Here is a 15,963-nt window from a genome sequence, read left to right as displayed (position 1 = left end):
GCCTTTTCTTTTCTCCCCAGAGAATTTCCTTTAGCTTTTCTTGCAAAGCTAGTTTGGTGGTGCTGAATTCTCTCAGCTTTTGTGTGTCTGTAAAGCTTTTGAATTCTCCTTTGAGTCTGACAGAAAGCCTAGCCAGGTAGAGTATTTTTGGTTGTAAGTTTGTCCCTTTCATCACTTTAAATATATAGTGCCATTCCCTTCTGCTCTGCAGAGTTTCTGCTGACAAGTCAGCTGATAGCTTAATGGGGATTCCCTTGATGTTATTTGTTGCTTTTCCCTTTTTGCTTTTGATATTTTCTCTTTATCTTTAATTCTGGTCAGTTTGATTAATATGTGTCTCAGCATCTTCCTCCTCGGGTTTTTCCTGTATGGGAGTCTCAGCACTTTCTGACCTTGAGTGTTTCCTTTCCTATGTTAGGGAAATGTTTGGCTATTGTCTCCCCAAATATTTTCTCAGGCCCTTCTGGGACCCCAATAATTTGAATGTTGGTCCATTTAATATTGTCCCAGAGTTCTTTTAGACTGCCCTCATTTATTTTCATTCTTTTTCCTTTATTCTTTTCCATAGCAGTGATTTCAGTCAACCTGTTATCCAGCTCACCTCTTTGTTCTCCTGCCTCATTTATTCTGCTATCAATTTCTTCTATTTTTCATTTCAGTTATTTTATTGTTCATCTCTGTTTGTTCTTTAAATCTTCTATCTCTTTTTTAAATAGTTCTTGTGTCTTTTGGGTCTGTGCTTCCATTTCTTTTATGAGATTTCAAATCATCTTGACTGTCATTACTCTGAATTATTTTTTCAGGTAGATTGCCTATTTCTACTTCAGTTAGTTGTTCTGGATTTTACCTTTTCCTTCACCTGAAACTTATTTCTCTGCAGTTCCATTTTGTCTGACTTTCTGTGTTTGTGGTTTCTCTTCCATACTGCAGGGTTGTATTTATTTTTGCTTCTAGTGTCTGCCCCTGGTGAGTGAGTTTGGTTTGGGGGCTTGTGTGGGCTTCCTGGTGGGAGGAACTGATTTCTGTGCATTGGTGGATGGAGTTGGGTCTTGTTGCTCTGGTGGGAAGTGCCATGTCAAGGGGTGTTTTTAGATGTGGCTTTAGGCTCAAGGGAACTTAGCACAGCTTATCTGCTGATGGGACGCCTGCCAGCCTCCATGGAAGAGGAAGGCAGGGAAAACTGACAGCAGCCTGACTTTTTCTGCTTCATTCTTTCTCGTTGGCCCTTTCCTTCCTTACTATCCCACAGGTTCTGCACTGACTATACTTCCTGTCTCTTTTTCTTCCTTTATTCTTGGTGCCTCAGTATTAAATAACTCTCATTGCCCTTTTTGGCCTTGAAGATTAACACAAGTTTCGTTTCCCACTGCCCTTACTGGGGAGCAGGTCAGATGATGTGACCGAAGCCCTGGGAGAGAAATGTAGTTTAGTTACTTTCATGCAGAGAAACCCTCCTGAGGAAGAAGGGCCAGAGCTGTATGTCTGGGAGGATCTGATACTTTATAATATCAGATGGGAATTACTTAAAATTAGTATGTTTGTTCTTTAAATAAAGTGCTAAAAGCATTTGCCATTAGGTTAATAGTCATCTGTTACAAGATTAATTTGCTTAACAAACTTCATTTATCCTCCTCGATTATCAGTACTGTCTCATTTTATGGTCTATATATAATGGAGATTTATACATTTCTCTTTAAATCATCCATAGCGAAGTTGACTGTAAAAAAAAAAAAAAAATCCCTTTTCCTTTTTGCATTTAAAGGATGTTTTTGCAGTTCCCTTGTGGTGCACCAGGATAAGGACCTGTCATTGTCACTGCAGCAGCTCGGGTTGCTGCTGTGGTGCAGATTGAATCCCTGGCCCAGGAATTTCTGCATGCCACAGGCATGGCCAAAAACTAAAACAGAAAGTATATTCTTTATCTGCCATGAGCCAGGCACACCACGAATGGAGATAGGGTGGGGATCTTCTCTTTAGGGACATTCCAAATGACTATGACAGTTATTCAGGCCTCAGAGGAGTTGGCAGCCTTAGGTTGGAAGGTTGATATTTGCTGAGATCCTATAAGGAAAATATTTCTTCATACTCTTCTGCTGGAGGACAATTATTGAGACATTCCCAAAGGAAGCTGTTACTTCACATCCTACTGAGGAAGCATGCAGGCTGGGAGAGGAAGGTGGAGGAGCATGTGCTGAGCATGCCTGGCCTGGGTAAGGAACTGGTTTGGGGGCATTTGATGGACAAGAAGAATCCTTGGTTATACATTTTTTCAGTGTTTGAGGGAATGAGAGATTAGAGATAAACCGTATGTAGTTTGGCCAACATAAATCTCAATTCTGTCGTTATCAGGGACGAATTCAGCTTTCCAGTAGAGTCTTCACGTCGCCGCTTCCATCAGTCCTTCCTGACCTTCCAAATCCAAACACAGTGTTACAGAGCGAAGTGTAAGAATGGAAAGGAATTGCCTGGAATCTTTATCAGCTGTAGTCAGGGTGTGCCTTTGGCCCAACAGTCCCTTTTGCTAAGATAGTTCTTGGTTTCCTTTCCTAGGACATGTTCTGGAATATAATTGGTTCTGTCTTCTTTCCATCTGCAAACCCCCATGTTTGTTTCTCTGCATTGAATGCAGAATCCTCTACCCACCACTGACTTTCTCTAATGAGTCAGAATTATAACACAGGCATGTTACACATTAACGGAATACCCACTGTGTGTCCACATGCGAGGATGTGGTGGGCAGAAGAGGAGAGAAATTGTAATTGAAGGGGGAGCCTTTGTGGCATCTTTTACATCTGCTATTTTTCCAGGTTATCATTAAGCCTCTGCTTGGCTCACGTTCCTCCCTTACCATGAACTATTCAGGGGCACAGGTGACATTCCTCTACTGTATCCTGCTGGTAAACACTAAGCTTCACGTTTTGCACTGTTTTTCCAGTCCAGGAGCCAGAGCACTATGACCTGCATTTAGAGATGGTGAGGGGGACTGGCTCTTTAGCTTTTTTCATTTTTGAAAATTTTGGAGTTCTTGCTGTGGTGCAACAGGATGGGTGGCATCTCTGCAGCACTGGGGTGCTGGTTTCATCCTCAGCCTGGCACAGTGGGTGAAAGGCTATCCGGTGTTGCTGCAGCTGTGGCTCAGGTCTGATCCCTGGCCCAGGAACTTCCACGTGCTGTGGGGCAGCCACAAAAGAAAAAACAGGTTTCTACTTGAACTTTTATTTTAGGAAAATAGGCTTCTTTAGGGTCGTTGTTTTCAGAAGGTCCTGAAGAGCCTCATGAGTAACCTGGTGACACGTCTGATGAGACAGCTTTAGATGAAGGATTTTAGCTGAAAGTGAATTTGAAATGGTTGTAAGAATGAAGCTTTATATTGATAAGTTTTAGTAAATGTAAACAGTTTTGAGATATATACAAAGGCCACTCTTTAAATTTTCCTAAATGACCATCGCAATAGGTTATGTTTTAGCATATTGAGATTGAGGCAATAAGATCAAACGCAGAAGTCTTTCCCAAAAGCCGCTAGTCTTTCGCCAAGTTTTCTGTTATCACAGACAGCGTGGGAAATGTGATGTTTGATACACACGGCTGTTTGCCACATCGAGGAAAGGCGTGTGTCAACGCTGGAGCATCCGTGGAGTGTGGCCGAAAGAAAAAGGAAAACCCAGTCTTGGGAATCGGGAGAGAGGAGGGTTTGTCCAAGATTTTCCAGAAACTAGAGTTTCGTCATGAGTTTTGGTACCTTTTCTGTCTTACGAAGTCTCATCTATCAAAACAGGGGCTCAGTCCTTCTTCGTTCCACTGGTTTCTGTTGAGGTGCGGACCTGTGAAACCTCTGACGTGCGCTCACGCTGTGCTGGCAGCGGCGTTACACGTCTCCTCTCGTGTGATGGTCCATCTCTCACCAGGAAACGTGGGCGCATGGCTGGTGCGCCAGCTCACTGTGCCATGGTTCCCGCGTGGCAGGCTGCGGATGGGTGCCTTCCAGCAGGGGTGCGCTCCCTGGCTACCGGAAATAATAATGAAGGGGTCATGCTGTGACGTTGTCCCAAAGCTCAAGACATTATACGCACTGATTGCCTTTTTGATGAAAAATCCATGTTGTTTGGTTTATGGTAGGACAGTGGTAGTAGAAAGCTGTCTGTACATCCCCGCTTACCAAATTAAAACATTCGCAGGGCTTTGTTGGTCCTCTCCTCACATTTTTACTTGTTGGCAGATAGAAAAGTCTCACCATGCTTGGTTTAAGAAATAACCATCTCAGGAGCTCCCGTCGTGGCGCAGCAGAAACGAATCCAACTAGGAACCATGAGGTTGTGGGTTCGATCCCTGGCCTTGCTTAGTGGGTTAGGGATCCGGCATTGCTGTGAGCTGTGGTGGAGGTTACAGATGTGGCTTGGATCCTGCCTTGCTGTGGCGTAGGCCGGAGCTGACCCCTAGCCTGGGAACCTCTGTATGCCGTGGGTGCAGCCCTAAAAAGACAAAATAAAAGAGGATGGAAGGAAGGGAAGGAAGGAAGGAAGGACAGACATCTTAGGATTTCCTGTTATGGCTCAGTGGGTTAAGAACCCAACAGTATCTGTGAGGATGCAGGTTTGATCCTTGGCCTCGCTCGGTGGGTTAAGGATCTGGCTTTGCTGTGAGCTGTGGTGTAGGTCACAGACGTGGCTCAGATCTGGCTGTGGTGTAGGCTGGCAGCTGCAGCTCTGATTTGACCCCTGGCCTGGGAACCTCCATATGCCAAGGATACAGCCACAAAAAGAAAAAAGATAACATTTCAAACAAACTGAGTTGGCATGCGCACATGCCATTTTAAGAGTAAAGCTGCTATTGGAGTCCCCTGGTGGCCTAGCAGTTAAGATTCAGTATTGTCAATGCTGTGGCTCAGGTTTGATCCCTGGCCTGGGAACTTGCCAGTACCATGGGTGTAGCAGGAAAAAAAAAAAAAAAAAGAGTAAAGCTACTAAAATATGAAGGGAAGGACTGTATTTTTTAGATACTTCACAAGTGTTTAGCAGTAATTTAGACTTAACATTTGCTCTAGTGGCAGTGTAAGCCTCTACATGGCACCTTCATTCTGATTGAATATCATCTTCATTAGGTTTTTACCTGTGAATTTGTAACTTAATTTGGGGCAATAATTTTTCTTTTTCTTTTTTTTCTTTTTTTTCAGGGCTGCATCCACAGCATATGGAAGTTCCCAAGCTACTAGGGGTTGAATTGGAGCTGAAGCTGCCGGCCTACACCACAGCCACAGCAACTTGGGATCTTAGCCTCATCTGCAACCTACACCACAGCTCATGGCCACACTGGATCCTCAACCCACTGAGCAAGGCCAGGGATGGAACTTGCAACCTCATGGGTACTAATTGGGTTCATTACCACTGAGCTCCAATGGGAACTCCAAGAAATGTTTTTTTTATAAAGCGTTACTCCCTGAAAGGATATCCTTTCCCACCTGTCCCTGAAGCCCTGGATCAGGAATCCCCTTGACTGGTCCTTGTCATTCATTGATCCTCTTCACCGCTGATGGTGCTTGGCTCTCCTTTTTCCTTAGTGATACAAACGAGGTCGACATACCACCCAACACCCGAGTTGGCACCAAGCGCTACATGGCTCCAGAAGTGCTGGATGAGAGCTTGAACAGGAATCACTTTCAGTCCTACATCATGGCCGACATGTACAGCTTTGGACTCATCCTTTGGGAGGTTGCTAGGAGATGCGTATCAGGAGGTAAGCAACAGGCTGTTGGAGCTGCTGCAAGTCCTCGCTGACCAGAAATCCAGGATTATTGTTTACAAAATCAGATCGGACTTTGTTTTTCCCCTCATTTCCATTGGTGCAGTCACAGTCCTTCCAGGAAATGATATTTAACCTCTTGGCATTGGCTTTGACTGCCTCCTTCCCCCCACCTGCTTCGGATGGGTCTCTTCTGGACCCACCGTCAGAAGAGACTCATCATTTCCTTGCTCTTGCCTTTTCAGAGCTCACCCCCTTCCACGAAATGTGTTGGCCCCTTGGTCTCTGGAGCTCGTGTTCCATCAAGCCAAACCCCCTTGCTTATCCCTTCCAGCAGCTTCCTGCCACCCCCTGCACCCCACCCCCCAATATCAATGCCCCTTTCGTGTGGCTTCCTCTGTGCACATGGAGGGAGACAGAAACATGGGTGGGGCTCCCACTGTTTAACTTCCCACTTCCGATAATACTTCCGCATAAAGCAGTTTGAAAACATCAGCTTGTAGTAAAAGGAAATGAAAGCAATAAGAAAATTATTCTCGTTCATGATGATTTTTCTACAGAGATTCCCTAGTAAGACTAAGAAAACATCCTTAAATATTCAGAGGTATGATTATTGCCTGTAGTATTTTGTTTACCAGCTGCATAATCTGTCTTTGAATAGATTTCAACGTCTTTTAGGGAGGAGAGGAGGCTTAGGCTCTTCAGTACCAAGTACCCTGTTTGTGGAGTTCCCGTCGTGGCTCAGCGGTAAGGAATCCAACTAGTATCCATGAGGACACAGGTTTAATTCCTGGCCTTCGATCAGTGGGTTAAGAATCTGACATTCACATGAGCTGTGGTGTAGGTTGCAGGCGTGGCTCAGATCTGTCATTGCTGTGGCTGTGGCTATAACTGGCAGCTGTAGCTCCAATTCAACCCCAAGCCTGAGAACTTCCTTATGCCTCAGGTACAGTCCTAAAAAGACCAAAAAAAAAAAAAAATTAAAAACAGTCCCCTGTTTATGGCTCTATTCACAGTTGTGCTCATTAAGAGACCGTTATGCTACTGCCTTTTCTTAAGACGGCTAGTTCCTCGCTTTCATGAAAATGTGCGTGTGTCCAAAAGTCTGAAAATGCAGCATGCACTCAGCTAGTACCGGCTTTGTTTTGGGAACTTGCCCTTTATCGTGAACCTTTGACAACTTACTAAATTTTTCTCTGTTTCTGTTCCCTTGTTGTCCGAAGGAGGTAAATTATCCTCTCTACCTCAGATGGTTGCTCTGAGGTTTCAGTGATTGGAAAAAGAATTAAAACTTCCTGGCTTGTAAATAGCACTCAGTCCATGTTAGCTTCTTTAAAAAAAAATTTCATTTTGGTTGGTAGAGCCTTCACTTACATTCAGATTCAGATTTAAATATGAAGGACAAATGGTCAATCAGCAGGCATTCATACACTGAAGAACGTCTTCAATGAGGCAGTGGCTTCTAATCACTCTGGGAATTCTGTGCCTCTTATAAGCAATTTAAATCAGCACACATTCCCTCTAAAGCGAGAAAAGTCTTCAGTCCAAAAGCAAAGTTAATGTAGAAAATTTTTCCTACCCAGACATTTTGTGCATCTCCCATCATAATTATGAGGCCATGCTTTATTAAGAGTAGATGAGCCTAGGAGTTCCCGTCGTGGCGCAGTGGTTAACGAATCCAACTAGGAACCATGAGGTTGTGGGTTCGATTCCTGCCCTTGCTCAGTGGGTTAAGGGTCCAGCGTTGCCATAAGCTGTGGTGTAGGTCGCAGATGCGGTTCGAGATCCTGCGTTGCTGTGGCTCAGGCGTAGGCCGGTGGCTACAGCTCCAATTGGACCCCTAGCCTGGGAACCTCCATATGACGCAGGAGCGGCTCAAGAAAAAGGCAAAAAGACAAAAACAAACAAACAAACAAAAAAAGTAGATGAGCCTATTTTTAAATAATATGCTTAAACATTTTATTCAGGTAGGTTTATAGAAGTCAAAGGAGTAGCAGGGCACAGCCTTACTTTTCCTTTTGTTTTTTTTTTTCTTGTCCTTTTTAGGCCCGCACCCATGGCATATGGAGGTTCCCAGGCTAGGGGTCCAATCGGAGCTGTAGCCACCAGCCTAGGCCCCAGCCACAGCAACACCAGATCTGAGCCGCGTCCGCGACCTGCACCACAGCTCACAGCAATGCTGGATCCTTAACCCACCAAGCGAGGCCAGGGATGAAACCCACAACCTCATGGTTCCTAGTTGGATTCGGTTCCACTGCGCCACGAGGGGAACTCCAGCATTACTTTTCTAATTAGGTTTTCCCGAATAGCTAAAGCGAGTAGGGCTTCAAGAAGCCTGTATTTGAAAGTCCGAAGACTGGACTGAAGGAGACCTGGTTCTCTGCTTAACTAGAAGGAGGGTAGCCACTGCTCTGCTAGGCCTCCTCTTTGCCTGAGCAGATGTAAGAGGTACCAAAACAGCCCCTTATCTCAGCATAAGATTGACGTGTATTTTTTAGAGTCTCAGCTCTACCTCCTACCAACTGTGTGGCCTTGGGCAATTTACTTCATCCTTCAAAACCCACGTTGCTTATCTGCTTCGTGTGGATAATAATGTTATCTCATAAATGTGTGTGTGAGAATTTAAGACGATACATTATAACCCATAAGCTGCCTCCACGCCTGATAGATAGTAAGTTCTCAGCAAACGAGTTGCTTTTCTGTCTCCAGAAAGGCAAAGCTCATGAAGTTCTGGTCCCTGACACTTTGCTTTATGCAGGTTTTGCAAGTCTGGGGGCTCATCTTTTGAGTCCGGGTGCTTTGGGGTGACGTAGACATATCCAGGCCTTTCAAACCGTGGAAGAAAAAAGAAAATTGTGAAGTGTTGAGACACAAAGGGAGCAGACGTGGTAAACAGTGATCACTTGATTGCATGATAAGAAGAAAGGAGTGACACAGACGTAATGAAAACTTCAGTGGTTGGCTCTGTGTCTCTTGTCATGTACCCACCAGCACCCCCCCCACATGCATCCGTCCAGCCAGCTGGTAGCACCAATGTTAGACACCAAGGAACATTTGATGGGAGCTAGATGGACATCGTCCGTGCCCTTGGGATGTTCCCAGAGCCTTTGTCTTGAGAATGAGAAAGGGAGGAAGAACAGGAGTGAAGTGAGCATTTCCTATCCGTCAGACCTTGTGCATTTATGATCTTAGGTAGAGAGGCACACGGAGGAGAGAAGTATTAACATAGAACTATGCTCTGCGATCTCAGCAGAGGACAGAATAAACGGGGAGTTGGAATGGTCTGAGCAAACTTTTGAACCCTCTGGTCCTTTATGATGAAAGATGGGCGCGAGTTTACAAGAAAGGACAATAATACAGGCTCCACATTTTTATGAAAGAAAACCGTTAGTGAATTTAATGATGCAGCGAATATCATGGGCCAACCTGGTGGGATCGTCTTGTTCAGATAGAAAACAATGCAATTTCTATAAAAGATGGTTTAGCAGAGGGAGTAAGGGCTTTTCTGAAAGATGATTCAGAGCAGCAGCCTCTGAAGACAGAGGCTGCTCATCCTTTTGAGCAGTGCAGTCAGAATAAGGTCAGAAAGAAGACACAGGTAGCCTGCTCTTTTGAAGGACAAGAAGAAAAAGGTAGAAATTAGATACAAGGAAAAGGAAGGGAGATAGAATTTCAGCGTGACAAGTACCATTTCCCCACAGATGACACGCTTTCATATTTCTTAACGCTTCTTTCAACAGTACCTATTTGTTTCCAATGGTAACACATTCCTTGTAGAAGGTTTGATAGATGCAGAAAATTTGAAGAAGAAGAAAAAAAAAATCAGACAGTCCTTGCACCTAAAAGTCGTGGTTAATATATTTAGGTGTGTATAGTTTTCCAGATTTTAAATGTGCAAAAGCGAGTTCTTATGATTGAGCAGAAAAAAATGTAAATCTGACATTTTGTTCAAGTAGAAGACATTGCCAAATTTATTATGAGATTCATAACCTCATATTGCAGTAATAGAAAGAGTTACATTTTTTGTGCAGTATGAGTTTGGGGTGCATGTGCCAAATTTGCATTGGGGTTTAATTTTTTTTTTTTACGTGGCATGCAAGCATCTTAATAAAAGACGTATATTTGAGATGCTAATTGAATTAGCGTTCGGAAATTAGGAAAAAAGCCTCAAAGAGATATAATAATATGTTTCATTATGTTTTCTATTCATTTTAAAAAATGAGATTGTGTCATTTGGGCACTTTTTTTTTTTTTTTTTTTTTTTAATGTAGGTGGTTTGCTTTTGTTTGTTTGTTGCTGTTTTGCAGCCTGACCTGGTCTCTGGTACTGACAGCACTTTCCATGGAGCCCAGTTGGTTAGACTTGTATTTCCTCTTCCCAAGAAAATAGTAACATTCCTAAAACCCTCTTGGCAGGTATAGTGGAAGAGTATCAGCTTCCCTACCATGACCTGGTGCCCAGCGACCCCTCCTACGAGGACATGAGGGAGATTGTGTGTATCAAGAAGCTGCGGCCCTCCTTCCCCAACCGGTGGAGTAGCGACGAGGTGAGGCTGGAGGTCACTGTGTAGCTGTGACCAGTGTCCAAACAGACTTGTCTCCTTCTGCCAGGATTCCCGATGCTCATGACACCAGGTCGATGTGATGACAAAGCTGATGGGGCCTCATGGCAGCGACTGAGCTGGGTGCACTGCGTGCAAGTTGCTGTGCCTTCTCTGGTTTGATCTTGCCACTTCCAAAATTCATGGCATGGGGTCAGCATTTCACCAGCATGACCCATGACACTGTTTCATTTGTTGGTGACGTCCTGACACTTGCACACAGGCTATTATTTCCCTGTGTGTGTTTGTAAAACATGGTGAATTTTCTCCACGACAAATGTGCGTACAGCACTCATGTGTGTTGACCAAAGCAGAGCTGGCCATCTGGAGAATTCGGCTTACCATACACAGAAGTAGTCCACGCTGAGCGAGTTGAGATGCCTGACTGTGGCATGGATCTTGGTGAATAAGGATGATGCGATGCTGTGTGAATAAACCCACCATGGGCCGGGCTCTGAGCGGGTCCACGGTGTGAAACCCAAACAGGTCTAACAGAGTTGCCAGGAGATGAGCCGGGCGGCTGGCCTTTCTGGCCCCATCTCCTCCTGCTCCCCCACGTCTCCATCACCCGCTGCGCCTCTAACCACACCACACGCCACCCCCTACCCTGCCCCCACACCCAGGCCTGGAGAACCCCAGGCACTCAGACTGCTGGGACACTCAGGGAGGGGTGTGAGCATCGCCCCCCCCCCAAAAAAGGTACCAAAGCCAGAGCAGACAGGTGGGCAGAACACTGTTTATAAACTCATTCTTCCGTGCCACATCCTTTTAAAAATAACCTTTGGTTCCTTGGGTTTGTGGCTAGTTACTGAAATGCTAAATAAGATATATGTTTCCAGTGAGCTGTGCAGAAAGCTTTATAAGAGGCTAGAGTCGTATTGTTTGCAAGGTGGTTATGAACACTGATATTCCTCAGAATCCCTGCACAGAGTCCCATTCGAGGATTTCTAATGAAGTGAAATGGTGCTTTTCAGCACGGAGACCAATAATTGATGTACCACAGGAGAACGCGGGAGAAAGTGGTAGCGAGGCTGCGTGCAGGTCATTCATCTTGTGAAATGCTGCAGGGTGATGCTATTAGTACAGCAGACAGCTGTGATTTAGGAATAACCAGGTTTGTTTGAATGCTATGAAATTAGATAAAAGATTGAACTTATCAAGAGTTACAGCCAGTTTGGGAGTGTGCCGTGGAATACACACTCCTGGGTATTTTTCTGTCTATTCACTCTGCCTTCAAAGGCGCTCATCTACCATCAGCAAAACCACCTGCTCCCTCCAGTCACTAGGAAGACGTGAAAATCTGTCAGAGACATTGACCATTGGCATGAGAAATGAATGCTTATGGAACTTGGTGTCCGCCTGGTTTTAACAATATCTTTTAAAAATAGAGTCAAACTTGAGACACTCCAAACTAAAAGCCAGTGTCAAGGGCTGACCTTGCAGAGGGTACATTTCTTTAGAGTAACGCCAGTTTCCCCTTTCCTTCCCACAGTGTCTAAGGCAGATGGGGAAACTCATGACAGAATGCTGGGCGCAGAATCCTGCCTCCAGACTGACAGCCCTGCGGGTGAAGAAAACACTGGCCAAGATGTCAGAGTCCCAGGACATTAAACTCTGACCTGAGGGCAAGAACAAGCATCTCTGGAGGAAGCCGGTAGATACTCGTTGGTTTGCAGGCCGAGCAAAAGATGTTGCAGAAGCAGCCACAGTACAGACTGTGAACATCATCCTGCTTCCCGGTGGGTTCAGCCTCGCCGCCGCTCGGGGTGCAGCCCAGACAAGAGAGAAGCTCCCACGAATTCATCGCCTCTGTTCGCAGGAGGAAGAAACCGCTTGGGTTCCTTGTTCAGGATGTGATGCGTGTTGCTTTCTAAGAAAGCCCTGGATTTGGGGATCGCCTTTTTGTTTTTTCAAAAGATGCTTTAATTTTGCCAAAATGAAACAAACAATGCAGATTTTTTTAAGGTTTATACGATTAGAGATTAAATAATAACAACAGACGTTCTTCCGGGAACCTCTACTGGACGGTAACTTAAAATACGTTTCCATTGACAAACTGCGTTGCACTCTCCCAACTGAAAGACAGTCTGTGACGCTGGAGAACAGGATGGAAGGCATCTTAAAAGGCCCCTGACCCCTGCTGCCCCCCTGCCTGCTCAGACCACTCCTGCCAGCCCTGCCCAGGGGCAGCCGAGGCAACGTGAACACACCTGGGAACCAGCCACCTCTGGTTGGGGACCACATTTGGGGGTTCCTGCAGATGCCCTTTTGCAGCTTTCAGGGGATATGGAACAAATGAAAGTTTTATGCGACTCTCTTAGCAGTAAATGTTGACACTGTTCTTCACAACCACTTGCATGTCTGATTCTGATAGGCATTTGCTTTTCCCTGATGAAATCCCTTCCTTTTCATTAAACACAAACTGAGCTTTTATTTTGTGCAGAGAAGTAACCCATGCAATCTTTTGATCTCTCAAATGAAAGGATCGATATTCAGTTTAATGGCCATCAGGTCTGTTGAAGACAAGGGGCTTTAAAATAGAGATCATTTTGCCCTCTGTGCTGTAAGAAGATTGGGTCAAAAAGGTACAGCATGAGGGTGAAGGTGCAAGTGGCTTGTTTCTTACAGACTCGGAAGAGCCAGTCTCAGGAGCCCGAGGGGCAGCGCGTGCACAGCTCATCGTGTGTGGACAGAGATGGTTTCTTTTGGTTATTGTCTGCCTTTCTTGTGTCTGAGTTAAGGGAGGGAGGGGAATCGTGTGTCCGGTTAATGTAACTAAATTTTTAATTTAAAAATAGATAAACCTAACCTCCAAATGGGACAGCAGAGAAATGATAGCAGAGGCTGCAAAATACCAGGGCTGCTCTGATTTTTTTTTTCCGGAAGAGATACGGATCGAGTATGTACACCTTCCGTGATCGTTTCGCATCTTAGGAATGCTGACGCTATTTTATTTTATTCTCATGATGTTCAATTTCCTTTTTAATTTATTGGTTTTTCCTTCTCTGTGGCGCTTGTGCAAAAGCATCTCCTGGCCTCTTCCTTGCTGTGAGGTTTTAACTTTTGAGCAACATGCGTCCCATTGTTGACAGGGCCAGTAGTCCTTAGCAAGAGGAACATGATAACGGCTAAGATGTACACACCCCTCTCAGCTTTATTCATTTCCGTCCTGACTGTGGTTTTCTTTTGCTGCTCAGAAATTCCGTAATGTTTAGTAAAGAATTCGGGAGTACCTCCCTTTGCCCTTAGAGAAAAAAACAAAAAACAAAAAAAAAACCACACAAAAAGGAGATGTTCCTTCCAGAATCCTCCAGGGGGCAGTGTTTCCTAACATTTTCGTTTCGCCACTGGGTGGCTGAAGGATGGAGGGTTTCTGAAGATGTGACAGCTGCATGAAAAAAGAGGAAGTGTTGTCCTCACTGCGGAAGTGGACCGGCCGCTGGTGGCTTGGTCTTCCTGAGAGCGTCGCAGAGCAGAGACTGGCTGTGAGCTCCTCGGACGGGTGGGGAGAAGCAGGAGGAGAAGCAGTGCTGTGTGTTCAGCACCCACTTGGTAACCACCTCTCGTTTGTAGCGAAGACAGAATATTTTCTTAATCCTTGACTATGCCCAGAGGTTTCTGTTTTTTCCAAGATTAAAAACAGTTGGTTCTAACTATACGTGTAATCCGAATGCCGCTTTGACTGATACTAAGGTACCTGAAGAGCAGTGTAAAGGTTCCTTTCTTTGGGTCAAAGCAGATTCTTTGTGAGAGCTTAGAAGGAGTCTGGGGTTCCAACAACGTGTGATAATCCTTGGAGCCTGGGAGACAAACTTCAGTGCCTCTAATCGGATCATCTACAAACGAGTAAACGTGTGTCAGTGAAGTGGCGACATGCTTATGTTTATTTTCCCTAAATTTAAGTGATCTTGGGTTTAAAATGTGTTTTATGTTTGGCAAGTTCTTACACATGGATATCTTCAAATCAGACTATTTTATAGGGAGGTGATGATTTGATAATAAATTTCTAGGAAGGTGTTGGTTCCTGTGAAGAAAGAGAAGAAATTAAAATTGTACGCAAATTTCTTCTATTTTGTTTGGTGGCTTTGGAAAAACATGGATAGATCACTTCCTAATCCCCAACCTGATTTACTCACTACGAACATATAAAAATTATTCCTGAGACACTTAAAAAGACCCATTTAGTTATTATAGTCTTTCAAGGAGACAAGAATTTATTTATGATTAGATTTTCCTTTGTATCTAACCAAAATTCACCTTGTTTAGGGAATATTAAATTGTTTTTAAAGAGACTACCTACTCAATTCCAAGTAACTCATTTTGATTTTTAAACTTCTCGTAGCTCAGAAGTGAATTTATTTTTTATTTTGTCGTTCAATAGAATAGTGGAAACCTGGAAATAAAGTAGTCAGTTGCTTACTTTCAGGATTATTTCAAAGAGTAAGATTTTCTTCTAATCGCTCCCCTGAGAAGGAATCCTAACATATTACTTGTTAGCTAATATAAGTTTTGTACACTAAGATGTTCGGGTTTATAGTTTATGTGTGTATATATTATATAAATATGTATGTATATATAAATATTATGCTCAGTTTGGAGTCTGGCACAACTCCATTCTGTGGATTAGAGAGTAAAATATTATGGATGATAAAGTACTAAATGAAACATAATATTTATTTATAAAGGGGTGTAGATCTTTCAATCACAGGCAACAGCTCTATAAAAGTTGTGTGTGAGGAGACAGGCCTTTGACCTCCTGGAAAGCACTGCTCAGAAGTCACTAGTGACCATTCTTTTTATTCTCAAAATAAAGCTTCATAGAAAACATGCTAAGATTTTATTTACAGGGAATTCTTAGATGCATTTCAGTTGTTGTATCGTCAGGCAGGGCCAGCACTGAGTAATGATCGACCCCCCTGTTTGTAGAGTCACGCGTCTTGATTAGAAGTTAAGAGTTTTATGTTGTTGGTCTCTTCTGGTTCTTTTTTGTTTGTAGGCGGAAAGGCACTGAAAAAAGGACAGCTTTTAAAACTTGAATAATTCTCTAGGTGTATCTCCTTAGGAAACTTCGTGACGTAGCCACGGAAAGGAAAGACGTGGCACCAAAAGTGACTTCATTTAGCGGTTATGATTCCTTTTGTAAAATATTAAAAAAAAATGCCATATTTTTTGGAGAAAAGTTAGACTATATAAGGGATTCTGTTGTTTGTTTCTAAAGAAGACTCGTGTTCTTTTGGGGAACCAGTGCCTTATTGAATTTGTACATACTGTAATTATTCAGGATGAGGGAACAAACAGTTGTGTTGTCTTTGTTACAAAGTGTATATGGCTTTGTTTTAACATTCCCCCAAATAAAACGGTTTCATTCTCCCCTTGGAAAGAGCATGTCTCTTATCTTAGAGTTGTGCCCTTTTCTCGTCTGAAACATATCCCACTGTAACAGGTGGGAAAAGCAGGTGATGCAGGTAAGTTTGCATGTTTCGTGGCAGGAGGCAGGACAAGTGCTCTGCTGGCTCCTATTTTCTCTGTCCTCAGGAGGCAGGGTCAGGTGGTGAGAGGGAGAGGAAGGGTAGAAAGGACGGTGGTTTGAGAGAAGTGACCAGGTCTACAATTGCGCTGTGGAAGAT

At 44.0% G+C, this 15,963-nt stretch overlaps 1 protein-coding gene across 50 annotated transcripts in view; it reads left to right on the top strand.

Moving 5' to 3' along the window:
* BMPR1B (bone morphogenetic protein receptor type 1B) overlaps positions 1–15,716 on the top strand; it is a 500,524-nt gene extending 484,808 nt beyond the window's left edge. For 49 of the 50 annotated variants that reach the window (XM_084970829.1, XM_084970831.1, XM_084970830.1 and 46 more), the window contains 3 exons: positions 5,555–5,730; positions 10,152–10,282; positions 11,829–15,716. In XM_084970829.1, coding sequence (XP_084826955.1) covers positions 5,555–5,730; positions 10,152–10,282; positions 11,829–11,954 — 433 coding nt within the window. In that variant the 3' untranslated portion in view covers positions 11,955–15,716. 50 annotated transcript variants of the gene reach the window in all.
* Positions 15,717–15,963: the final 247 nt, after the last annotated feature.

This window comes from Sus scrofa, chromosome 8, assembly GCF_054392235.1.
Source record: "Sus scrofa isolate SSC_HxYL_T2T_F1_AM1 chromosome 8, Sscrofa_HxYL_maternal_Yorkshire_Landrace_v2.0, whole genome shotgun sequence".
Classification (NCBI taxonomy): Eukaryota; Metazoa; Chordata; class Mammalia; order Artiodactyla; family Suidae; genus Sus; species Sus scrofa.
This window is presented reverse-complemented; position numbering and strand designations above follow the sequence as displayed.